At 45.8% G+C, this 27682-nt stretch overlaps 1 protein-coding gene and 1 pseudogene across 1 annotated transcript in view; both read right to left on the bottom strand.

Annotated features, from left to right (window-relative positions):
• The window catches only part of ZNF892 (zinc finger protein 892), a 43145-nt gene extending 16824 nt beyond the window's left edge, over positions 1-26321 (bottom strand). The window contains 3 exon segments of the mRNA XM_058278090.2: positions 11322-11448; positions 12210-12295; positions 26216-26321. Coding sequence (XP_058134073.2) covers positions 11322-11448; positions 12210-12242 — 160 coding nt within the window. The 5' untranslated portion in view covers positions 12243-12295; positions 26216-26321.
• LOC139436735 (zinc finger protein 2-like) lies at positions 6309-7410 on the bottom strand (annotated as a pseudogene).
• Positions 26322-27682: the final 1361 nt, after the last annotated feature.

Here is a 27682-nt window from a genome sequence, read left to right as displayed (position 1 = left end):
GTGAACCCCTTCTGCCATGACCATAGAACCCGTGGGTCTCTTTATCCCTCAAAGGAACCAATACCTGGGGGTTGTATCTACTTTATCTGTCTCTTAGACTCTGTATAGCTTGTTTTAATTGTTTACTTATTTTAGGCTCTTAAGATAAACCAGTTATTTTATTTTAGGACAAAATATTATATTTTTCCTTAGCAATATAACACATTCTATACACCTGTATACATAAGTTACTAAAATGATTTTAGAACTGTCTCAAAGCAAGTTTTTTACAACATGCAACTATCATGATTACATTAATAGGTATTTTATTTTAGCAACTCAGAAAAAACTACTTTTCTTATTATTTTATGAAAACTTAATATTTCCAATGGAATTAAAATAGTTTTTTCCCTATTACCAATGTAATATGCAGATTGAGGTAGCTTCTAATCATTAATTCCATTTAATAATATTTTTTATAATTAGCTATTTGAATATTTCAGTTTAAGCAATGCTTCTACAAATTTTTTATAACTATTCGTATCTGCATAGAGTATAGTTACTTCATTTTAAGACAACTTCTGCCTTCACAGAACACATTCCCTTACTCATTGCTGCCACAATACCTTCTATAACTTGCCATATGCATTCGAGTTTTGTTTTACATACTTTCATTCTGATTTTATGAAAACCAGCCATTTTATTTTAGGAAAAAACACACTTTCTTGAACAAATATCAAATTTCAGTCAACACTCCTACCAACTTTTCACTTCTTTCAATACCTTACATTTCATTCTGTGAAGAAAAAGAAACTTCATTTCAATTTAGGCAAGAACCATTTTTTCATGAAGAGATTTGTAGCAATTTTATCAGTTAAGACTTATAATTTTCATTATTCATATCTATTTATTAATATAAGTGCTTGTTTAATTTTTGGCCATTTGAATAGAGCTCTTGTAGGAATTAGTATTACCATCCAGAGGTATTAAAATATACACCGGCAGTGAACAGACAAACACGTAAAGAGTTAGGGCACACAGACAGAAACATAAAGTTTATTAATTTGACTCAATTCTTACTCCTTTGGTATGGCTATTTTTACTGCCTTTAAGATTTCATTTTTGGAATCAGTGTTGCTTGTAATATACAACTTTGTTTTTGGAAACAGTTTTACTAGTAATCAGCAACAGGAATATTTGAGCAGGATAAATGCAGTCAAACTTTTAACAGTTTAGATAGACAGATATTTAGCACATATATTTTGGATTATTGCCTTTTAGGAATATACTTAGACCTAGGAGTCAGCTGAAAGCTTACTTGTAAGAGGCGAACAATTCTAGGTTAAGGAAGGTTATTAGGGGCAGCTGGGTATTGGTACAGAGGAAAAGGATCTGGGAAGGTGTTTGATTTGGGAGAGATCAGATTGAGAAGGGGATGTGCTTTCTGCCTCAGCCACTTCCTGGAGAGGGAGGGCAGGAACTGGGGAGGAAGCTGGAGAGTGGGGAGCTGGGCTTGAGAGTGGTGGTGGGTGGAGAGAAGGTTCACAGGGAGATGTGGGGGCACTGGAGGAGGATGGAGTAAGTTGAGGTGCTGATGAGGCAATCGGCAGTGGAGGAGGGATGTGATTGGAGAGATCTGAGTTGGAAGAAGGGTGTTCTGTGTATGGAAGGTAAGTAGGGGCGGGAGGGGAGGCGAGCTCCAGCTCCAGCACCTGTGTGAGGAGGGGAGAGAGTTGGGGTGGAACGTGGTGAGGACCATAGGGGGAGTAGGGGGAGTTAGAGAATGAGGAGGGTGGGGGTGGACGTGATGGCCAAGGAATATATGGAGGAAGTGCAGGGGAGTCTGATCAGCTGTATCAAAGTTGAGGGTTTTTTTTGGTAGATCTGGGGGGCAGAAGGAGGAAGAAGAAAGCCTTTGAAGAGGTTTTTGGTGTAAAAGAACAGTATACAAAGCAAAGATCAGAGAAGGCCTGAGTGTAAGGAATCTTGCATGTCTGCCACTGATCTGGATAAAGTTCTTCAAGTCTTAGAGAACTTGGGAATTAATAGTGTGTTGATTTTCATTGTCCAATTTGGTATTATGGTCACACAGAGGTCAAACAGAAAATGAGTTTTTTAGGTCTGATGTTTCCTTCTGGGTACAGAGTTTTAAGGTTATGAAGGAGACAGCCCAGAGGTGTGGATTTTGGGGGGCCAAACTTGAATTCCCCATTTTAGGTGGCTGGGGTGAGACTGAGGACCTCTAGAATGGGGGAGATTCTGAGTGAAGCAGGCATCCCCGAATCAGTCAGATATCTCCAAGAAAATGGGAAACTGCTCTGGGAGTCAGCTGTCTCCGGAGCCAAGGGGTTTCTTCCCACAAGGACGCAGGCCTACTGTCCACTGTGACCCTTGGAAATGGTGAGAATCCTGACCTAGCGCTAGGTTTTCCCAGTGAGTTGTCCTGGACAACAAAAAGGAGAGAGACACAGCAGGATCCTCCAGCAGAGAAATCCTTAACTCTCCCAGCCAAGATTCGATGTCCGGTGTTGGATGGGCATTCAGCCACGGAAGAGGGGAGATTCCTCACTAGTCAGTCTCAACGCGACCCCAGTCCCGGGCTTTTCGCAGCACTTACTGGGACATGGAGACTGATATGACCACAGGCAGAGAAAGAATTTATTGAGAAGCTCTCCCAACAGAGGGGGTCTGAAAAACAAACTTCAGCTCCCCCACCAGCATGGTGGGGGTCTGAAAAGAGACTTCAGCCCCCTCCTGGAAGAGGGGGATTTGGGTTTATACAGAACTTTCCTAGGCGGAGAATGATAGTTGATGGGAGGGGTTGAGGGTTCGAGTGAGGTGCAGGGGCCAAGAGGAAGCCCTAGAGGTGGAACTTGTCCTGACAGTGACTAGGAGATAGTGGGTTAGGGAGCTGTGGTTTCTGGGCATGCTGCAGGAGCAGATGTTTCTTTGATCTGTAGGGATTTTATCTCCCTCTGATATGCAGGTAGGGAAGGTTTCCATTTCCCTTTACTCCCGCCTCTATGTGGTTTCTTTGTTTAACCTATGGAGAAGAGCCATGCCCTTAGACACAGAGGCTTATGGGGGATGGGGTTAGCCTTTCCCCAGTGCTTATCAGGGGAAACTGAGCTACAGCTTATTAATTTTTGCAAGCCTCTAACAATACCCTTCTTCATTTCCTTTAATCTCACCATTTAATCTATCAGTTCACTCTATTGATGAGGCTTTTCAAGGGAGTTATAGAAAACTTCCATCTTTCCGAAAGGTTATCTGTTGTGGGTTAATGGGAAGGAAACAGTGGGAGAGTGGGCAGCCACATCAAGAAGGAAACCAACAATCCTTTATATTGAGAAACCTTTTGGCCAGAATCATGCCATCCTTGTGCCCCAAGACATGCCATGCTCCTCCCGTCATATACCCTCAAACCAAAGGCTCACTAGGCATCTCAACCAGGCTGAGGCACAGCCAGGAGCCAGACGTGGACCTGACGCTTGGAACAAGTTGGCCAGATTCCAATAGTGTGATTATATATTTTTATTTGTAATTAATTCTCATACTTTAAGAAGATAATTTGGGCATGGATAGAAAGGTATGTTTTTAGGATGGGGGCAGAGAAGTTGGCCTGAAGAAAACCAGCCATGCAAAAGGGCGTCTGAAGTACCCTGGGACTGAGCTACCAGACCTCAGGAAGCCTTTGCAAAGCACTGTGCTGGGCTTAGGGACGGTGAAGATCCAGTGTCGTGCTCCTCCGTCACACTAGCTGCATCCTGGAGGTGTCACGACTCCCAAGCTGGTCACACTGGAGGTGGCCCACGACACTTCTGAGGAGGGCAGCCTCCTCACAGGTACCGCTCACCTGCCCTCTGGGCCTTGGCCCGAGGAACTCCCCGTGGGCAGAAGCAGTTCCTTTTCTGCTTAAGGTTTAACAGGAGTTTATGAACCACCAAGTGGTTAAGTTCGTAAGGGTTTATTCTTTCACATTCCAGTCCAGAAGTAGACAGTCCAGGGCTGGTATGGAGGTGCCGTAAAATCATCAGGTAATCAGGCATCTTCTCTTTTTCTCCCCTGCTATCCTTAAGGCATGTCTTATATCCTCAAAGTTACAAGATGCTGCTGGAATTCCAGCCATTAAATCCACATTTCTGGTAGAAAGAAGGGAAGGGCAAAGGCAAAAGGGAGTTTCCCAGCTGTCAGCTCTTTTTAAGCTGCCTTCCCAGGGATCCTATGCAATAAATTCCACTTATCTCCATATGTCATTGGGCTAGTTAGCCACACCTACCTGCAGGAGAGGCTGAGAAATACTGTTGTGTACTCCACTGCCCAGAATAGTCAGAGTTCCTGATCTCAGGGAAGAAGGCAGGAATGACTATTGGTAGGCAACCAACAGCAGCTGCCACAGCAAGCATGACCAGTGCTCACTGCCAGAATTTTGGCTTTTGTGTGTGATGTTATCATTAGGTTCTATAAAATGGCTAAATAAGCTGAACCATTTCTCCTACACTATTTGGTCTGCAGACTCTGAACAGGTTTCATACCCATGTACGATGGAAAGGAATCCACCTCCTTACATGGTGCCCACGGCTTGTTAAACAGGCTGGACAGCCTACAGGCCGGATCTTTGATCACTGTGGTGAATGATTTTTTTGTGACTTCTGCAACTGGGCTTTCCTGCTCATTAATAGGATGAAAGAAGAGAAAGCCATGCTCATTTGTATCCTCGATCCAGGGGATCAAAGCTGGTGGTGTCAAGATGGCACAAGAGGGAAACGGACTTGGCCCAGTCTACCACATGGGAAGTCCGCAGTTCAAACCCCGGGCCTCCTTAACCCGTGTGGAGCCGGCCCATGCGCAGTGCTGATGCGCGCAAGGAGTCCCGAGCCACGCAGGGGTGTCCCCCACGTAGGGGAGCACCATGTGCAAGGAGTGCGCCCCGTAAGGAGAGCCGCCCAGCACAAAAAGAAAGTGCAGCCTGCCCAGGAATGGCGCCGCCCACACTTCCCGTGCTGCTGATGACAACAGAAGCGGACAAAGAAACAAGATGCAGCAAATAGACACAGAGAACAGACAACCGGGGGAGGGGGGGGAATTAAATAAATAAATAAATCTTTAAAAAAAAAAAAAGATGGCATAAGAAATGAAAGTACTTGTACTGCTGGTCAGGACCCCACTCTCCTCTTCGTCTCGGTGCTCGTGCTCTCTGGCTGCTCTCTGGAATCAGCGCTTTATTACTAAGCAGGAATCCTCAAAGACATGTGAGGAAGCCAATCTCTACCTCCACTGTTTGTGTGGACAGGCAAAGCTGCAAGTTGGCTCAGATACTGGTGTCAGGGCAAGAAGGGCCTACATCTAACAGGACCCGCTGGTCTGGCTTCCGGTTCCCTCCTCGTGACCACTGCTTTGCTCCTGAAAGATCATTCCCAGATGAGCCATGCCTGGAGTTGGCTTTGGCTCCGTGGTACTCTCTGGGGTTAGACACAGCCCCACTTCCTGGTTCACTGTGGTGGATCGCACAGCTTGAGACTGGACCTAAATGCTGTGGCTGCAGTTGGCTGTCGCAGCTGGACTTTGAAATTTTTGTTATATTTTCCATTAGCAGCTACAAGTGAATATATTGTAAAACAGGGAAGGCATTGTGTCCACAGTGTTGATGGAATGGCAGGCACCACCTAAAGCCCCTACGGCCAGGCTAAGGAAGCGTAGTTATCAGTGAGATTGAAACAGAGATAAAAGCAACCACCGACAACTGCCAAAGAAACAAGAGCAAGGGGGCAATGGGTTAGTTTCTCACAGCAGAGAGGTTAGGTTAGAAGGCCACAAGAGTCAGAAACTAAATGCCCTGAGAGCTGAACTGGAGAGCAAGAGCCTATAACCCCAATGAAAGCTCCCGGAAGCTCCAAAAGAGGTGGGTTAAGAGCTAAAAGCATAACGGTAGTGAAGACCTCTGTAGGCCTACGAAGATATGACGATATGAGCTTGACGTTCATTTTCTTACTGAGGGTTCTAGTTCTTGAAAGTGCATTTGATTTGAGGCTCACGTTTTCATGACTATTCAGGTGCTCCGTCAGGAGGTAGAAAGTGCCAGTGATGTGACAAGCACCACACACTGGGGATGCTGCAGTGCGCAGACATGACACAGTCCCTACTCTCATGGAGCACTCGGTCTAGCAATAAATAAGTAAGTAAAAAAATAAATACGATGCCTATCTTAGGGTCCCCTTTAAACACTTAAAAAATACTGACTGGATAGCTTCTGGCCAATTTGGGGATCCCCAGAGCATGGGTTCAAATTCGAAGCACCCCAGAGGAAGTTTATGACATGGTCCCCTGAGACTTAATTTGAGACTGTGGTACCTAAAGGAGGCATGAAAATAATCAGCAGCTAGAAAGTGCTCGAATATAAACCTTCATTATCTTGTATAAATCTATCAGAAGTCTCTGGGGGCTGCTTGCTGGCTGAAGCACTCCCGCGACAGTCTAAGGCCTGTGGAGTAGCGCCTCTTTTGCTGGGTGACAGATGGTTTGCCGCTGAATCCTTCCCACACACAGCGCATTCATTCGGCTTTTCTCAGTGTGGACTCTTCGATGTTGAATAAGCCGTCTTTTCTGGAGGAAGGCTTTCCCACACTCAGTGCATTTATAGGGCTTGTCTTCACTATGAATTTTCTGATGCTGATTAAGGGATGAGCGGTCAAAGAAAACTTTCCCACACTCGTTACATTCAAAAGGAGCGTCTCCAGTGTGCGCTCCTCTGTGGCGAACAAGGGATGAGCGGTCCAACAGCGCTTTGCTGCACCCCTTATAGGGCCTCTCACAGGGCCTCTCTCCAGTGTGAATGAGCTCGTGGCGAGCAAGAACACTTTTCTGGCTAAAGGATTTCCCACATTCTGTACATTCATAAGGACTTTCTCCAGTATGAAGTCTCTGATGCCGAGTAAAAGACGAGCGGACAAGGAAGGCCTTACCGCAGTCACTACATTTAAAGGGCTTCTGGCCAGTGTGCGTGCGCTGACGTTCACTAAGGGTTAGTCGGTCACAGAACGTTTCCCCACATTGACTGCACTCACAGGGGCTCTTCCCAGCATGAGACATCAGGTGTTTACTAAGACTACTCTTACACCTGAAGGATTTCCTGCATTCTTGACATTCACAGGGCTTCTCTCCAGGGTGAGTCCTCTGATGGCGCATGAGGGATAAATGGTTAAATAAGGTCTTTCCACATATGCTACATTCAAAGTTTCTCCCCTTATTGTTGATTTTCTTTGGGGGAGATGATACTTGCCTTGAGTCCTTCTCCTTGGGGAAGGATGTCATCAAAGGCTCCCCTAAAGGATTTTCTTTCCTTCTTTTCTTAGGTCCAAGTACAGGACCCAGAGAAGCATTTTTCTCAGTTTTGCAATTAATGGTTTTTGTGACTTTACTTCTTTAGAAACATCCTGCTTTTGAGTTGAGTCCTGGTTCTCAGGCCTGACCTTCTGGTCTAAAACAAATAGAAAACACAGATAGAGTTGGTGTTGGTGCCAGTGTAAAAGAAAACACTGTGTATGATAAGAAAAGAATAAATACACAAAGTACTGCATCAATCACTGTATCTCCCTACAACAAAAACAGCAGGCTGAAAAATGGCAGAGGAAAAGAGGAATAGAGGCTAGAAGCAGAAGGTGGGCGTTTGGCCCTAAACAGGTTCCAACTATTCATTAGAGAGCTGCCGACTAGGGGCCCACTGAGTGCCAGGTGCAGTGCAAGGCCCAGGCTGTACTGCACCAGCAGACACAGTCCCGGCTTTCAGGATGCTGATACTCTCCTAGCGCAGATAAAAGAATAAACAAACTAGAACAAAGGGTGGTAAGTGCTGTGAGGGAAGAATGAATGAGAGCTCTAGTTAGCGCACCTTCAGAGGGAGTTTCCTAGAGTGACACCAGCTGAGATCTTAAAGATAAGTTAATCTTGTAAACAGCCCAAAGAAGAGCTTCCCAGAGAGAGGTACACGCGGAAAAATAGGGACACACCCAGAAGCAGGGGGGTGAGTAGGCAGTTTGTTAGGTGTCACCAACTATAAACTGCAGAGAATAAGCAGAGATGGGCTAGCACTTGAGAAAGTCAACTATCAATGACCACTGTTGTTTAAAAGGAAGAGGAAGGAGACATGGTAAAGGATAAGCAGGAAAAATGAGACCGTGTTACCAGAGCTAAAATAAACGTTAAGTCTCAATCCTCTCACTTCCCCTGGTGGCTACCTGGCAGGAAGGGCCCTCAGGCACAGCTCCGGCTACTCATTCATCAGACAGACAGCCGAGTGTGAGCGAAGCACCAGTCACTGTTCCAAGCTCTGCAGACAAAGTAGTGAGCAACAGCAAACAAAAATTCTCTAATGGAGTTTACATTTTAATTAGGGATGAGGAGTGGTGTGGGTGGACAAACAATCAACAAAATAAAGAAGTGAAAATACAGTATGTTTGGAAGACAGAGCTGGGAAGAAAGACAGGTAGTGTGGGTGCTGGGGTGGTGGGGAAGGGATGGAGAGAGTTCTGCTTTAAACAGGGAGGTCAGGGGAGGACTGGCTGAGAAAATGACATACTTGAACAAAGACTTGAAGCGGGTGATGAGAAATCCATGTGGATTCCCAGGGGACCAGTTTCCAGGCAAAGGCCCTGCACGACAGTGACCATCTCCACGCACACAGGAGACCCCCAGGAGCGGTCTCCAAGTGGACCAGCTGGCCTCGTCCCATCTGCTTCGTGCACAGTTGCCTAGAAAAGCATTTCCTGGGGTGTCTCTCTCTTCAGCTTCCTGAAAACCAAGTTTCCATGGCTCGTCACCTCTCTTCAACTGGGAAATCACATCAGACTTAGGAACTAGAAGTCCTGCTCACAAAGAAAATGAAAAATGGCTATTTGGAATGGAAATTCATAGCCTTCTCAGGGTTTACCAGCCTCTTACCCTCTACAGACGAAAATGGAACTATCCAGAATACATATGCTGATTTGTAAAATTAAGATATAATCCCCTCTGAAGGGAGGTCAGGACTGATTTCTAGAAAATCTGAATTAGTTCTATTTGACCTAATTCTTTCCCTGATAAATCTCCCTGAGAATCTCCCCAAAATGCACTTAGGTGTTCCTATAGGTTGAGGGAAAGTTCTTAGCTTGAAGAGTGTAATATAGAGAAGTTCTGCCTCTCAGGGCCAGCACCATGAAGCAATTCTTTTCTAGTCTTTTAAATAATAAATTCTTATTTCTCAATTATATTTGTGTGCAATTGTAATGAATTTGATAAAACTACAAATCAAACTGGAAAAGGTTTAGAAATATAATTCAATTTAAGTACAGATAAAATACTTAAACTTGAAAACATAATTTCAGAAATCCTTACAAAGATAAATTGCGATGCTTTCATCTTTTAAAAACTTAACGATATTTATAAAGCCTTAGTTTTCTATATTTAACTCAAATACATTATGAAATATTTAAGATATAAAAAAGGGCTAGAGACTGAAACAAACACTTATGAACCCATCACCCAACCTAAGAAATCAACATTAATAGTAAGATTGAAGCTTCTCTCTGACCCCCTCTCCCTTCTCCCCATTAGGCAACCACAAGACTAAATTTGGTGGGAATCATTCTCTGCAGTTTTAAAACTATTTAAAAACAATTCCAAAATGTAAACTATAGAACACGGTTAATAACAATAAATAAATAATAATAAACCGATTCCATATTCTTTGAACGTAACTAGAAAATATAAAAAAGAGAAATGGAAAAATCCCCTGTAAACCCACCAGTCAAAGATAATTACTGGTACTATTTTGGTGCGGGTCCTTCCAGACTTTTTCTATGCAGAGAGGCATACATAGTGCATTTCATTTTGTTTTGTAAATGGACTTCAGCTTCAAAACTTTGTAACCTGCTTTTATCATTAATAACTTTCTAACTCTATAAATATCATCATCAAGGCCCATACTATACTATATTCCATTATGGATGTACAGTGTTATTTACTTAAATCCCTACTACGAGATATCTATGTTATTCCCGTTTTTTCACAATTTAAACAAGGTTGAGATAAACATTTGATTTTTTTCCTCAGGGCAATTTCCAAAAGGGAATTTTCAGTTTTACATAATACAATTGTTTACCTAAAATAGGGCTTCAATCCAGCCTTAACTTATTCTATAGACTCTACCCAGACCAGAAGTTTGGTCCAGGGTGGTCCAGGTTACAGGATGAGACTTTTCTGACCGGGAGCCAGACCTTTTGCCACTGTGGCTCACTTTCTTGCCCGTGGCTTTAGGAACTTGTGTGACACGGACTCAGCAATCTTTCTTGATGCTCTCCAAATATCCCATTCTGTTATTCTTTTGGTTCATCTAAGGTGCTCTAGAGAGTTCAGGCATTATCTTGGGCTTTCCTTCTCATTTTAAAAACACTCTGGTGGTTTCTCTGCCTATAAGAATCTGGATACTGTCTCTATACTTCACCTCTCCTTCATTCTTACTCTTTATGACTGTACTTTGAGGTCTTTTGAATGGTTTTCAAAATCTATAGAATGCATCCTTTACCTCTTGTGTGAGCAGAAGAATTTTTTTTTAAAGGTTTATTTTATTTATTTCTCTCCCCTTCCCCCCCCCTCCCCAGTTGTCTGCTCTCTGTGTCCACTCACTGTGTGTTCTTCTGTGACCACTTCTATCCTTATCAGCAGCACGGGGCATCTGTGTTTCTTTTTGTTGCATCATCTTGCTACATCAGCTCTCCGTGTGTGCAGCATCATTCCTGGGCAGGCTGCACTTTCTTTTGCGCTGGGCGGCTCTCCTTACGGGGCACACTCCTTGTGTGTGGGGCTCCCCTATGCAGGGGACACCAATGAGTGACAGGGCACTCCTTGCGTGCATCAGCACTGCGCATGGGCCAGCTCCACACAGGTCAAGGAGGCCTGGGGTTTGAACCGCGGACCTCCCACATGGTAGGCAGACACACTATCTGTTGGGCCAAATCCGCTTCCCTGAGCAGAAGAATTTTATGATACTTCGCTAAACAAATATATTTTTAAAGCAACTCCTTGAAACATCTACTAAATCCCAGTACTATGACAGTCATTCATTGAGACAAACGACCAAAACCAAAAAAACACACAAACAACTCTTGCCTTTTGGTGGATCTATCCAAAGATATACAATTCTTCCCCATTAAGAAAAGAAGGGCCATGGTCTTAAAAAAAAAAAAGAAAGGAAAAGGAAAAGAGAGAAAGGGAGAGAGGGAAAGAGAAGGAGAGCGGGAGGGAGAGGGGAAGGAGGAGAGGGAAGTGGGGAAGGCAAATTCTGAATTGCCAAGGAAAGTCATGCTTACCCAAAGAAACAAAATCCTTATAGTTCTCCAGCATCACCTCCCTGTACAGGGCCCTCTGAGCAGGAATCAATTGCATCCACTCATCCTTTGAGAATTTCACAGCCACATCCTTAAACATGCACGACTTCTGAAAAGACAAACCCATTCTTGTTCACCTATTTACCTTCTTTCACATCTCACTGAGGAGGAGAAACGCCTACAGCAGTGGAAGAAATAGGAAATAGGAAAGAAATGGTTTTGATGCTGACGGCACTGAATGTTTTAGGAAAGAGGTACTGGTCTCATGGAACTTGTTATAACTCATGCCATCACATCCATGTCTGTCTCCAAATTTCAGGACACTGTTACTTAGCCTTGATTTTTAACTATAAAATTAAAGACCGAGATCAGATGATCTTTAAAGTCTTCCCAGCTCTAACATTAATGGATCCAAGAGATCTTAGCCTGACCAACTGGTTCTCAAGTCAAGGGAAGACCCATGATGAATGTATGGGGAGCAGAGGACACTGAGGCAGAGGAGCTCAGACTGGAGAGGGTGCCCCTCTGTAAGGCAAGACTGCACCCTGTCCTACAGGATCAGAACCGTTAGCCTCTCCTGAACGTTCTCCGCTCCTTGGATCATTGGCTCATTGCTAACCCAGAGCTGCCTCTATGTGCTGCTCCCAACCACTCCAAACAAACTCACGGGAGAACCCACGGCCAAGGCATTAAGAAGGGCCGCTCAGGACAGAGGTCCCTGCAGCGTGATCTGTGGTGAGGAAAGAGAGAACTGGAGCCAGAAAGGGTGAGTATTTTCTCAAGAGCCCATCTTCTCCAGGAACAGGGCCAGTGTCCAAGACATTTGCTCCTTGGCTAAGGAAGCTCCAGACTAAACAAAGTCCAACTCACCTGCCATCTGGCTGTGAGGGGTGCAACTGCCATTCTCTCCCCCTCTGTGTTCTTCTGGAAAAAGGCACAGTCCAGAGATGGCAGAGCTGGGGAAGGAAACATGAGAGAGACCAATTCCCATTTGTAGTTGTCTGACCCAGGCTAAAAATCTTCCCATATCAATTATGTGTAAAACAGCCCTTAAGCTAACACTGTCTTAGTTTCCTAGTTGCTAAAACAAATACCACACAATGGGTCGGCTTGAACAACAGGAATTTATTGGCTCATGGGTTTGAGGCTAGAAGTTCCAAATCGAGGCATCGGCAGGGCAGTGCTTTCTTCCCCAAGACGATGGCATTCTGGGAAACGGCTGCCAGTAATTCTTGGTGCTGGCTTCACTGCCACGTGGAAGAGCACGTGGTGCTGTCTCCTTTCCCCGCTGGGTCCCCCGACTTGCAGGTTCTCCCACTGCTCTCCTGTGGCCTGCTCCAGCCCCCAGTAACAGGCTTAAGCCCCGTCCTGGCTCAGGCATCCACACCACACCTGAGACAGCCTCCTCAGAGCCCTCTTTACAGCGGGCCCCCCGCCCGCAGGGGGATGGAGTAACAGTAAGAACGTTCTCCTGGAGCACAGACTTCAATCCGCCATGAGCAAAGCAAGCGCAGGAGCAAACCCGCGCCTCCCAGGGATATGGTGGACATTGCCGCAACTTTGTTTCTAGGTTAATAGATTCCGGGAAACAGAACTGTGTTCCCAAGTCAGAAATCTATTATAAACGTCAAATAATTTACACCAAAGCTAATTTTACACCATTTTACAAATCTAAAATCAGCATTGTATTCTTTAGTAATTAGAAAAAAGTAGGCAATTTAATAAACTGACTGCTGAATTGAGTGTAAATAGAAGGATTATTAACAATTTTTTAAAGAGAGCTAATGTAAAGCTTCTTAGGTCAAGCACAGATAAGTTTAAAAGTAGAAGTAGGTGGGAAGATAGTGACGGACTAAGAGGCTGAGCTGAATGCTCTCACTAAAGCATGGGAGAGAGAGCCAAATGCTATCACCTGCTCTGGGGGTCAGCAGGCCAGGGCAGTCACTGCGACAGACACCCAGGATGGAAGGGACAGACAGACGGGAAGGTGGAACAACAGACGGGAGCGGCCAAGCCCCCGTGGCCGGAAGAGCTCCCCGCACCTGCACGATACTGAGCTGGGGTAAAAGCCCCCGCTCGCTGCAGCCAACTGAGAGGACATCCTCCTCCCTGTCAGCTGTTTCCAGGGAAGAGGGAGAGGCGGTCGGGTGCTTCTCTTCTGTGCACGCCACCAGGATTCCCGGAAGGACACAGGAAAGCCCAGACTGCAACGGTGGAGCGGCGCGCTTACGGCCGCCACCCGCTGGCCGGTCTGGAAACTGCACAAAAGCTTTTGTCCCACTTGTGAGTCCCTGGCCCAATTTTGACTTCAGCGGGACAATTTTAAAGACTGAGAATAAGTTGATTCAAATATCAAAGAAAAGCTGTGGGGGGGGGGGGGGGGGAACAATAGGCAAAAGAGAGACATTGGCCATCACAGTAAATTCACCAACATACTGAGGTGCCTAGACATCAGCAAAAAATTGTAAGCCATACTAGGAACCAGAAGAGATGGCCCAGCGAAAAGAACAAATAAAGGGTATTAAAAAGACATTGGGAAGATGACTTGGCCCAGTGGTTAAGGTGTCCGCCTACCACATGGCAGGCCTGTGGCTCAAACCCGGGCCTCCTTGACCCGTGTGGAGCTGGCCCATGCACAGTGCTGATGTGCGCAAGGAGTGCCCTGCCATGCAGGGGTGTCCCCTGCACAGGGGAGCCCCACGTGCAAGGAGTGCGCCCTGTAAGGAGAGTCCCCCAGCGCAAAAGAAAGTGCAGCCAGCCCAAGAATGGCGCTGCACACATGGAGCTGACGCAGCAAGAGGACGCAACAAAAAGAAACACAGATTCCCGGTGCCGCTGATAAGGATAGAAGCGGTCACAGAAGAACAAACAGCGAATGGACACAGAGAGCAGACAACCGCGGGGGGTGGGGGGGGAGGAAGGGGAGAGAAATTAAAAAAAAAAAAGACACTGGGAGAGCATATAGAACAAATTGAAAGCCTGTAAAGAAAAAAGTAACAGACCTCATGGGGATGAAAGACATGATGGAAGAGACTAGAAATACATTAAAAGGAAGTGGATGTGGCTCAAGCGATTGGGCTCCTGTCTACCATATGGGCTGGCCCTTGACGCAAGCTGGCCCCAGCAGAGAGCTGCCCACGTGGAGTGCCGGCCCGTGGGGCGAGCTGGCCTGAGTGTAGTGCTGGGGCATCTTTTTGACACAACAGAAAAAGACACAGAGGAGAAACAATAAGAAATGCAGCAGACCAAGGAGCTGAGGTGGTGCAAGAGAGTGAATGTATCTCTCCCACTCCGGAAGACCGCAGGATCAGCTAAAGAGAAGACAAGCAGACAGAAGAATGCACAGCAAATGGACACAGGAAGCAGACAAGGGGGTGGGAAGAAATAAATAAATCTTTTTTAAAAATCAAGCTAGAAGGAAATTATAAGAAACAAAACCACTTGGGCACCTGCCTATCACATGGGAGGTCCCAGGTTCGGGTCCTGGTGCCTCCTAAAAGAAGACAAACATATGCCGCCTCCTGCTGCAACAGAACTAGACACCACCTCCTGCCACAACGAGCTAGACCCTGCCCCCACAACAAGCAGAGGCCACGAGCCAGCAGACGCGCAGCCCGCGGGGAGCAGGTGTGGCTCAGGCCGTTGGGCACTCGCCTCCCATGCGGGAGGTCCTGGGCTCAGGTCCCGGTGCCTCCTGGAGAAGGCGAGCCAACAGTGAGCAGACAGACGAGAGAACCATCTGGGGAAGGGGGGAGAAATAAAGAAAAATAAAAAAGTAAATTAGAAGAAATAAATCTTAAAAATATATATATTAGAGGCACAAAGGAGCAGATTTGAACAGCTTGAAGACAGAATTAGTGACTTCTAAGGCAGAACATCTGAATTGGAAAAGACAGGACAACAGAAGGAAAAGAGAACGGAAAAAATGGAACTGAGTCTCAGGGAACTGAATGGCAACATGAAACGCACATTCACATTATTGGTGTCCCATAAGGAAAAGAGAATGGAAAAGGGGCAGAAAGAATTTCTGAGGAAATAATGACTGAAAACTTCCCAACCCTTATGAAGGACATAAATATCAATATCCAAAGACAGCACACCCCAAACAGAATAAATTCAAATAGACCTACCCCAAGACACAGAATGACTAATACCAGAGATAAAGAGAGGATTCTGAAAGCAGCAAGGAAAAGCAAAGCATCACATACAAGGGAAAATTGGTAAGATTAAGTGCCGACCTCTCATCAGAAACCAAGAAGGAGAGAAGAAAGTGATACGAAGTATTTAAGATACCAAAAGAGAAAAACTGCCAGCCTAGAATTCTGTATCCGGCAAAGCTGTCCTCCAAAGATGAGGGTGAGTTCAGTCTTCAGACACAAACAAAAACTGACAGAATATGTTAGCAAAAGACCAGACTTAAAAGAGATACTAAAGTGGGTGCTGCAGCCTGAAAGGAAAAAACAAGGGTGAGAGATTTGGAGGAGAGTTTAGAAATGAAAATTATTAGGAAGGGTAAACTAAAGGATAAGATGACAGATAATAGAATTGTGTAACAGAAAACCAAAGGACAAAATGGATGAAGTAAGTACTGCCTTTACAGCAATAACACTGAATGCTAATGGACTGAACTCACCAATCCAAAGACAGAGACTGATAGAATGGATAAAAAGATATGGGCCGTCTAAATGTTGTCTACAAGAGACCCGCCTCAGACGTAAGGACACAACCAAGTTAAAATGAGAGGCTGGAAAAGATATTTCATGAAAAGAGTAACCAAAAAAGTTATCTGGAGTACACTAGATAAATGTAAAATAACAATATTATGGTATATGAATAATAAATACTCAGTGCATGGAAAACAGTTGTGGCTCAACTGATAGAGCATCTGCCAACCACATGGGAGGTCCAGGGTTCAAACTCAGGGCCTCCTGGCCCAAGTGGTGAGCTGGCCCATGTGCGGTGCTGCCGCGCACTAGGAGTGCTGTGCCACGCAGGGGTGTCCCCACGTAGGGGAGCCCCATGCACAAGGAGTGCACCCTGCAAAAAGAGCCGCCCCGTGCAAAAAAAAAGAGCAGCCCACCCAGGAATGGTGCCGCACACAAAGAGAGCTGACGCAGCAAATAAAATGAGTTTCCCAGTCCCACATGACAAGAATGCAAGTGGACACAGAAGAACACACAGCGAATGGACACAAAGAACAGACAACAGGGGAGAAGGGGAAATAAATAAATCTTTAAAATAATAATAATAATTACTCAGTGCAACTAGCAAGTTGTTCCTGTGATCAGTATTGTCTCTGCACACAAAATAAATACTTGCTTTTAATTGAGAAGGACTGGAGAAGAGATATATTTTTGGATATTTCATTTTTCTTTAATCCTTTCTTATGCATATGTTAACTAAAATAATCCATCTGGATCAATAAGATTTAGTATAACTACTGCTGAAAAGGATTTTTTCTGCCTCATAAAATTATGACTTCGCATGTTGTTTTCTGCTATAATTCATTCCAGTAGGATGTGAAGAATTCCCAAATAGGAATCTGGTTATCCAGAAAGAATTATGGCCTAAATGGAAATTAAATAACTAAACCAATCATTTATTTCAGTTTTAGAGATTATGATGTCCAATAGAGCTATACTATAAAAATTAAAAGTTATAATTTCTATTACATTAGAATCATTTATATTTATGTTTGTTGCTATACTATTTCTTAAAAGTGATTATATTAAATCTAACATGGCCTTGCACTCTTAAAATTTGTAATTTCTATTTTTCTATTTATTTTACAATAAAGGTCTTTTTAACAGCTAAAAAGCCACTGATTATAAGCTTTTATTTATTTAAGGTTTATTTCTTTATCTGCCTCCCCCTCCCCGGCTGCTCTCTCTGCCCATTTGCTGTGTGTTCTTCTGCGTCCTCTTGTATTCTCATCAGGTGGCACTGGGGATCTGTGTCTTTTTGTTGCGTCATCTTGCTGTGTCAGCTCTCCCTGTATGGCACCACTCCTGGGGGAGGGGGGCTGTGGTTTCACACAGCGCTGCTCTCCTTGCTCAGGGGCCACTCCTATCGTGGGGGGCACCTTCACACAGGGACACGCGCGTAGGCTGGCTCCTTGCACGCAGCAGCACTGCGCATGGGCCAGTTCACCACATGAGCCAGGAGGCCCTGGAAATTGAACCTGGACTTCCTATTCGGTAGGTGGATGATTATCTGTTGAGCCACATCCACTTCCCTGATTATACACTTTAGATAGATCATTTGGTATATATCTTTTTTTTTTTTTAAGATTTATTTCTCTCCCCTTCCCTCCCCCTGAATATATCTCAATAAAACCACTTAATAAACAAATAAATAATTGTGCAAGAATAGCCAGAAATAGCAGCCATGCACAGCAGAGGAAAGAGACTGAGAAGGGAAGAATTTCCTTGTTTGCCTGTTTTTTCATTATTATTATTTAAATAATGAAAACGCTTTAAAAATGATTAAAGTCATGAAAGCACAACTATCTGATTATACCAAATATTATTGATTGTATACTTTGGATAAATTGTATGCTTTATTAATATGGATCAATAAAATTGATTTAAGAAAAATAGGGTGGGTTGGGGGAAACACAGCAAATAAAAGATATGGACTGTAGTTAGTAGTAATTATTTTGACGATGCTCTTGCATAGTTTGTAACAAACGTATCACAACAATGCAAGGTGTTGGTGGAGGGGTGATATATGGGAAGTATGATATTATATATGTTTATTTTCCAAGTTCACACTTTTACTATATACTATATACATTCATGTATGAATGATATACTTCAATAAAAAAGAAAAGTAAATAGATAACTATGTGTGAGCCGAGTTTTGTTTAGTTCTAAGGAACAAAAATACATTCACTAAGCCCTCACTTGACATAGGTGTGCAAAGGACACAACCAATCCAATGTCCACAGAGAAAATGTGGAATGGGTGTGGGAACGGTAGCCATGGGGGCTGCTGGGTGTGGGGAACGGGAGGAAGAGATGAGATGTGGAGGCGTTTTCGGGACGTGGAGTTGTCCTGGATAGTGCTTCACGGACAATTACGGGACACTGTAGATCCCCTCAGGGCCCACTGGATGGAACGTGAGAGAGTCTGGGCTATGATGTGGACCATTGACTATGGGGTGCAGTGATGCTCAGAGATGAACTTACCAGGTGCAATGGATGTATCACGATGATGGGAGAGAGTGTTGCTGTGGGGGGAGTGGGGGGCGGGGGCGGTGGGGTTGAATGGGACCTCATATATATTTTTTAATGTAATTAAAAAAATAATAATAAATAAATATTTAAAAAAAAAAATACATTCAAGCCAGCTCACGTAAGTGGGTTTTTGTGTGTGCATGTGTTTTGTTTTGTTTTTGTTGTTGTAAGGTACAACGGGCATTATAAGAACACTAGAATCAAACTGTATCCAGGCCTCATGACATCTGTGGTCCCTACTGGTATTTCAAAAGCATGTCCTATTTCCTGCCTAATTGCCAAGAGTCCCACACACAGCTTCAAGAAGTGACTGGGTCCCATCTAGCCAAGAAAAGGAAATCAGAAGCAGAAGCTTGAAATTTCAGTCAAGACCTTTGTTAAAGTCTTTTTTTTTTTTTTTTTTAACTTTTTATTTTGATATATGTTCAAACTTACAAGACAGTTAAAAAATAATACAAACCCCACACAGGAAACTCTAATACACCCCTACCCAACCAGCACCCAGATACCCAGATCCACTAATTTTAACTTTCTGCCACATTTGCCTTATCATTCTACCTCTCCATCTACTACCTATCTACGCACACTTGAGTGTAGGCTGTGCGCATCATGCTCCATGAACACTTAATACTGTCATGTACATTTCCTAAGAATATTCTATTTGCTTATGTAACCACCTTAAGTGGGGTTATCAAGTTCAAGCAATTTGACACTGATAGAAAGTTGACAGTTTATGCTCCAATTTTTTCATATGTTCCAATTGTATCCCTTTGAGCCTTTTATTTACCCTTGCTAGATCCCATCCAGGATTACATATCACATTTGTCACTGTCTCCTTAGTTGTTCTCTTTCTAAATTGTGGGAAAATAACATTAACTTTTCCATCTCAACCTGCCCATACCATTCAGTGGGATAAACCACATTCACAATCTTACATTACCCTTACCACATTCCATTACTAAAAGTTTCCCACCTCCTCAAACAGAAACCCAACACTCATCATGCATTAACTCCCCATTCCTCTGCCCCTGATGCTGGCACTCTGTACTCTAATTTCTGTCTCTACGTGCTGGCATATTCTCTAATATTTTCTTTGCCGTTACTATGGAGCTTACATTTAATATCCTAAATCTATAACAATCTCTCTCATTTACTTTGATACTAACTTACCCTCAGTAGTATACATAAACTATGTTTCTATAGCCCTCCATCTGCCCACCTTGTAACAAATTACATGTTTGTACATTATGAGCTCAAAACCACTGATTTATCATTACATTTGTGCATCTGCCTTTTACATCCTGTAGGAAGTAAAATATGAAGTTACAAACCAATAATACAATAGTACTGGCATTTATATTTACCCCTGTTGCTACCCTTACTAGAGATGTTTCTTTGTGCAGCTTCAATCTGTTGTCTAGTGTCCTTTCCTTCAACCTGCAGAACTCCCCTCAGCATCTCTTGTAGGACTGGTATGCTCGTGAAAAACTCCCTCAGGCTTTATCTGGGAAAGCCTAAACCTCTCCCCCATTTTGCCAGATATAGAATTCTTGCGTAGCAAGTTTTTGCTTTCAGCTTTTTAAATCTATCTTCCCACTGCCTTCTTGACTCCCTGGTCTGTGATGAGAAACTGGCACTTAACTTTACTGAGGCTCCCTTGTATTACATACGTTGGTTCTCTTTTGTGGCTTTCAGAATTCTCTTTACCTTTGGCATTCGACAGCTTGATTAAAAAAGGCTGAGGTGGGGTGGGTTTCTCCTAATTGGAGTACATTGATGTCTCTCATTAAATTTGGGATGTTTCAGCCATATTTGACTATGCTCTCTACCCCTTTCTCCCTTTCTCCCCCTTCTGGGACCCCCAAAATGTTTATACTGGTTGTCGTGATGGTGTTCTATGGGTTCCTCAGGCTCTGATCATTTTTCCTCATTTCTTCTTCTTTTTGCTCCTAAGCCTGAAGGATTTCAACTGTCTTATCACCTTCTCTGCATCTTTCTTCTGTCAGTTCCAATCTGCTGTTGAATCCCTCTAGGGAATATCTGATTTATTACTGTGGTCTTCAGTTCTTTTTGGTTCCTATTCATAATTTCTTTATTGATATTCTTTCAGTGTTCCTGATTTCCTTTAGATATTTGCCCATGTTTTCCTTTAGCTCTTTGAGCACATTAAGGGCCATTTTTTAAAAGTTTTTGGCTGATATGTCCCAGGACTGGTCCTCCTCATTTTTTTCAATCCCCCACCCGCCTTTAGCGGCTTTTTGCTTGCTGTCTGCTCTCTGTGTCCATTTGCTGTGTGTTCTTCTGAGTTTTTTTCCTGCTCATCTCCCTTTTTGTTGTGTCACCTGCTGAGTTGTCTCTCCACGGCGCTTGCGGGCTGGAGGCACTCCGTGGTGTGCGGGCAAGCCTGCCTTCACAAGGAGGCCCTGGGACGAACCCAGGGCCTCCCGTATGGTAGACGGGAACCCAGATGATTGAGCCAACAGCCACTTCCCTCCTTATTGGTTTTTTAATACTTTGATCTTCTCCTTTGCTTGGACCATTGGCTCTTTGTCTGTTTTGCAAACTTTTGCTGAAACTTGGATATTTTAATGTGCTATTGCTGGAATTTAGACTCTGCAGCATCTGTTCCTTCAGCTTGTATCTAAGTAGTGTTACCAAGTTGCCAGGAGTTAACAACAACAAAAAACAAAAAACGGCTTTCCTGCTTTTTGCAGATTGGCCTGTGCAAGCACTCTCCTTCAGGGCTTATCCCTACAATGGTGTGTACCAGAACAGCTCCAGGCTCAAGAGTAGCAGCCTCCCTGATCCTTTCACCACGTGCATATTGTTTTGGGCTTGTGGTCCTACGAATTCCATTTACAGATTCTCAAATGTCCCCTAAGTATTCCCTGTTTATATGGTTCCAAATGTCTCCTCTTCCCGAGGAGAGTTTCCTCACAGTCCCGGGCACTGCACTATATGTCCTACTTCCAGCCATCTCTTGCCCCAGGCAGCAAGAATTGACGGCTTTCCCATCCACGAGCTGCCTTCTAGAAGCAGGGCAAGTGCTGGAACGGAGAGTCCCTTAGGCCACCACCAGATTGAGCCAGAGACAAGCTCCCATTACGCACAAGGGTTATTCTCCTCCCTCTGGAACCAGGACCAGCTGGGAGTTACTTTTACGAAGCCTTTTCCTTCTTGATACTGCACTCCTTTAACCATTTTATGGATACCTGAGAAAGAGGTTTCTGCCAGTTCTTACTGGTTGTTCTAAGTTTCCATAGGGGATGGAGCTTGAAGCATCCCATTCTTGATCTTGATCGTCACGTCTTTTTTTTTTTAAGTTTCTGCAGAACTAGAAGGCTATATACCAAACAACAGCCAGCTAGTCAGTGGCCAGTCAAATAATAAATATAATTGCTCCTCCAGTAAGACATCACAGAGGACCATGGAAATTAAAGTACTATCCAAAGAACCAGGGTTCCAGAGTAAATGCATCCAGGGTGGGATGGAGAATTCCTGTCCCCTTCTCTCTAGTCCTCGTCTTTAGGCTGGTGTAGAGATGACCTTATGGCACAACAGCACCTGAAGTCCTAAGGGATGATAATATTCTAAAGGAAAAAGCTTATTCGCCTGGCAGAAGTCTTTCTCTGAGAATGTGAAAGGCCCTTCCAGGAGAAGCCAGGAACGACGGTCTTCCCAAGCTTGTCTTCATGGATGCCAGGACAGTATATTCCCCCAGCTTTACATCCCGAAGTCTGTTACAAGATGAGTCAGAAACCAGTAAGAGCAGAAGGGTAGAAAGTGGGAAAGAGACCAGGGACGAAGAGACCCATCAGCGTCCACCTGAGGCTGATTCTACGTGAGCCACAATGCGATCCAGTGGGATGAACATTTGGCACCATCTTCTGGATTCCAAATGTGGTTGTGATCTATTACCCATAAGAACATATTTGTTTTGGTAATACACTTGTGTGCCTCTTTGGATATTGAAGGGTAAGAGATAACGATGGTGCTACACATCTTTATCTCTTGTTCCTTGAGACATCTAGATAATCTGAATATGTCATCTAGAACATTTAGAATGGCCAATGCCAAAATTATATTTATGCTTTTTGTGTGCCTATAGGGCATCTGACGTGTGCTTAGAGGATGACCATACTTGGGAACTAGGCAAGAACAAAGGATGCTATCTACGGCCAAGGGCTGCATGAGTCTGGCATCTCTCCACCCCTCAGGTGCAGCATGTTCTCATTCTCCTCTACAAAGACAAGGCTCAAAGAAGTCTCCCAACCTGTCCTCTGGACTTACTGATGCAGTCAGAGCCCACCATCAACTGACCATGGTCTCTGTTTCCTACCTGCCATTCTCCAGAGATACTTCTTGGTTGTTGGCCATTGAGAGGCCAGTGACCTTAGCTTTCCACCTCTTGCCCAATCAGCTGTGACCAAGGAGCCAGATATGGGCTGCTGTGTGTATTCAAGCTTACCTAGTTTCTGCAACGCCCCCAAGCCCCGAGAAACTTTTTGTGCCAAATGTTTCTTAAGCTCTCTGTATAAAAGCAACATAAAAGAGTGGCTCCGGGCCTGGTTTTTGGACTCAAGTCTGCCCGTCCAGCTGGCTGTAATAAACTTCCTTCCCACGAAGGTCTTGAGTCCTGGCTTTCAACACCGCGACCAAAGAATCCTCCTCAATCCCCCAACAAGCCGAGTCAAGAACAGTTCTCAGAGAAGGGGACTGTGGCTATGTTGTAGAATTTGAGAGAAGTTCAATTATTTGAGTATAGAGAGGCCAGGACTCAGGAATGATTTTGAGAAGGAAAAATGGTTTATTGACGGCCGGCCGGGGCCGGCCGGACTCGGGAACTTTCTGTTTGAATCCCGAGCCCTGAACAAGATTTTCAAATGTCTTTTATACCGTGAGGAAAGGCCAAATGTTCGCTTTGTTTCAGTTCTCAATAGGCTTCAATTAGCATATATATCTTCCACATCTTAGGTAAGCTTTTAGCATGGACTCCAGACATTCTAGATAAGCCTTTAGCATATTTGGTTTGCATTTCCTCTGAATACTTAAAGTTTATAGACCTTGCATTGTTAAACTGTTTCCTGCTCCCCAAGGGCAGGACTGCAGCGTTTCATCATCCCACACCCACAAGTCACAGATAGTTTAGATTATCTCTGAAGAGACAAAGAGCCTGCCACCCATAGCCCACATCAGCTAGGCTGGTATTTAAAAGTGAGTGACACACAGCAAGCAGCAGCTATTGTTCTATCCCTTGAGGTCTACTCAAACTTCACTTTTTTCAAGGATATATCTCTTCCCCTACCCACGCATTATTAAAAATTGACTCCACATTCTGGGCAATGCTGACTGGCACACAACCCAATTAGGGTCTTGTTACGGGTTGGACCGTGCCCCCACACCCCAAGACATGTTCAAGTTCTAATCTTTGGTCCCTGAATGGGACGTTATTGGAAACAGGGTCTTTGAAGATGTTATTAGTTAAGATGAGCCCAAACTAGATTAGTGTGGGCCCTATTGCCATATGACTGATGTCCTTTAAAGGGTAAAATTGGACACAGAAAGACAGACTACAGGGAGAGAATACTATGTGACAACTAAGGCAGCGATTGAAGACCAAGGATTGCCAGCAGCCCACCAGAAGCTTCTAGGGAGGAGGAAGGGTTCTCCCCAACAGATTTTGAACTTACGGCCTCCCAAACTATAAGACGATGACTTTTCATTGTTTTAAGCCATCTAGCTTGTGGTACTTTGTTACAGCAGCCCTAAAAAACAAAGACAACAACTTCCCCTGGAATTTGGGAAGTGAAAGCAAGAAGAGACAGTCTTCTGCCCCAGGCTCCAACCTGACCAGCATGTAAATTTAGGAGCCCTGACTACCATATTCTGTTCCACCATCTGAGGAGCAGCAAGAGGAGAAAATGAAACACAAGTACACAGACAAGTAAAGGCAGGGTGTTAAGAGAGGGTCCTGAATTTGTCCCGACAACTGGTTCCAGTATATGGGCACATTTGCAGTCTTCTTGGGCTCTACACCATACATAAGTATCTTCTTTTTTTTTTAAAAGACTTATATATTTATTTCTCTCCCCTCCCCCCTGACCCCGGTTGTCTGCTCTATTTGCTGTGTGTTCTTCTTTGTCCGCTTCTGTTGTTGTCAGCAGCACGGGAATCTGTGTTTCTTTTTGTTGAGCTGACACAGGGCGTTTCTCCATATGGGGCGCACTCCTTGCGCGTGGAGCTCCCTTACGTGGGGGACACCCCTGCGTGGCAGGGCACTCCTTGCACGCATCAGCACTGCGCATGGGCCAGCTGCACACGGGTCAAGGAGGCCTGGGGTTTGAACGGCAGACCTCCATATGGAAGACCGACGCCCTAACCACTGGGCCAAGCCCGCAGCACACAAGTATCTTCCTAAAGAATCTCCCTTACACTAGTTTGAGCTGGGGTTCTGTCATTTGCAACTCAGAGGGCTGACAGATAGCTTTTGTCTGTCAGGTCCCCTTTTTGTTCAGGTCCTGCTTCCAGGACACCTCTCAGTGCTCTCTGGGACACAGCACCCAAGGGTGCTCACAGAACCTTTGGAGTTTATTAGCCTTAAAATGCCACTAGTGTCGTGAACATAAGCTATAGATGTTTCAAGCCTGTGAGCAAATTTCCTTTAAAAAGTAGGCAAAACTCTTTTCCCAATCTACTCCCAACTCAGGGTCAGGGACATCTTTTTCTGTGAACTCTGCTATTTTTGTCTCAATTTCTTAGTATATACTACCTTGTACACACTTTGCTTTCTTTCTCCAAGTAGAAGATGAATCTTGGGAGACAAATCTCGCATTCCTCACACTAAGAAAGCTACTTGCATATAATTGGCGCTCAAGAAATATTTGCAAAATAACTGAAATACGAAGTTGTGCAAGGAAGTGTGGTGGCTGCTGGGAAGCATCGTTGAGAGTTCGCAGGGGGAGTGCCCGTGGGCGGCCGAGGCCGGGCGGAGGGAGCGCCGCGGCGCCTTCGGGAACGGGGACCCGGCCTCCGAGCAGGCGCCTCGGGGCAGGCTTCCTGGGCTCCGGGCAGGGGGGCAGGGGTGCCGGGGGGCGGGGGGGGCAGGGGTGCCGGGGGTGCCGGGGGGCAGGGGGCGGGGGGGCGGGGTGCCGGGGGGCAGGGGGCGGGGTGCCGGGGGGGCGGGGTGCCGGGGGGGGCAGGGGTGCCGGGGGCCGGGGGGGCGGGGGGGGGCAGGGGTGCCGGGGTGCCGGGGGGCGGGGGGGGGCAGGGGTGCCGGGGTGCCGGGGGGTGCCGGGGTGCCGGGGGGCGGGGGGGCCGGGGGGGGCGGGGGGGACGGCACGCGGGCTTCCGTGGGCTTCGGGGAGAGGGGGGCGCCCTCCGCGCGGTCCGGGGCCCGTTGGGGTGCGCGCCCCAACACCCAGGGGAGGCGCGCCAACAGCGTGGAGCGCACTTCGCCCCGCGGTCGCCCTGGTCACGGCGGGCGGGAGGGAGGTGCGCGTGGGGCGGCGGCCGAGGGCAGCGCGCACGCCCCGGCTGCGGGGCCACGCCGCGCTCCGCGCCCTTTCCCGGCCTCCCTCCGCGTCCCCGCACCGCCGGGCCCCGGACGCCGCTCCCACCGCACCCCGCCCTCGGCCCTCACCTCGGGCGCGACCCTGCGCGCGGCGGCCCGGGACTCGCCGGGGCCTCAGAGCGCCTGCGCAAGGTGCCCTCGGCGGACCATGACTCCCACAAGGCTCCGCGCAGGCCGACGGGCTCCCAGAAGGCTCTGCGCCCCTGCGGGCCCGCGCCCCGCCCCAGCCCCGCCCCGGCGGCCGACGCCCCGCCCTGCGGCCCTGCCCCTTAAAGGGCCCGCGGAGCCTAAGGGCGAGTAACGCGAAGGGGTGGGGCGGCGACCTTCATAAAGCAAGCCACGCGTGAGGCACGGAAGCAGTCTCCTCGCTGACCTTCCCGCCTGCGCATGCTCCTTTTTCCTAGGCCGCTTCTATCCAGACTCTGGGAGTGTGTTTTTAACCTTCTCTCTGCTCACTGGGAGGGAGGGGAGACTTCCCCCGGCTCTGTAAGCACGTGTACCACCTGGCCGGCCTCAACCCTTCCTTCTTCCTCTCGTAACAAACGCTACTGCTCCTGGACTTCGCAATTCTATGAGTCAATAGTTAGAACCTTTAGGTTTCAGCAAACGGAGGCTGCATTTTCTACCCGCTGCACCTGAAGGTGTCCTGATAAAAATGTTCATACCCCTTCCTGTTTTTTTGAGAAGTTGTGAGTTAACAAAACAAACATGCATACCATACAGGAGTCCCATATATCGTCCCACCACCAACACCGTAATGATGAAAGAAATCATCGAATACTACTATCTATAGTGCATAGCTTATATTTGTGTATTTTCCCTACAAACCATCCCATTAGCACCATATATTAAAGGGATATTATAGTTCAAGAGGGAACGTGGTCATATTTGCAGTGTTAACCACAGTCCATCATTCACCACGGGTTACACGCTCCCCTGGCCGTATACACTCACTGGCTCTCAGTTTCATCAGAGTTGTGCTGTCATCAGCTGAATCCATTTCAGAATGTTTTCATTATTCCAAAAGGACATCCCTTCCATTTTTAAAGAAACTTCCTCCATCTCACTTTCCCTCTCCTGCTACCAATCCCTCTCCTTTTCACCAAAGTCAAACCATTCTACCTTCCACTTCCAACTTCCTTACCAAATTCATTTCAATCTGGCTTTGGCTCCACCACCTGAGTCACCAGTAAGTCCAGGTGGACCTTCTCAGGCCAGCGTTGGTTGCTGCTGTCCATTCTCTCCTTCTTGAAACAGTCTTTTCTCTTGATTTCGGTGACACTGCGCTCCCTGATGTTTTTCATATCTCTCCGTCCTCTTCCTCTCTGGACCTGTCCCAGATCCTTGTCTCTTCCTAGACTATACCTTCTTCCTGAGCAATTTCACTTGTTTCACCTGGCTTCAGGTACGTATTGTTGAGAAGGCTCTTTCTGCTTCAGTCTGCCTGCTGGACGCTACCACGTACACTTGGCTATTTCACAAATATCTCAAGCTCAGTTTACCCATGACCTCACTCCCTTGGGTGCACCACCTCAT

This window comes from Dasypus novemcinctus, chromosome 17 (assembly GCF_030445035.2).
Source record: "Dasypus novemcinctus isolate mDasNov1 chromosome 17, mDasNov1.1.hap2, whole genome shotgun sequence".
NCBI classification, from domain to species: Eukaryota; Metazoa; Chordata; class Mammalia; order Cingulata; family Dasypodidae; genus Dasypus; species Dasypus novemcinctus.
This window is presented reverse-complemented; position numbering and strand designations above follow the sequence as displayed.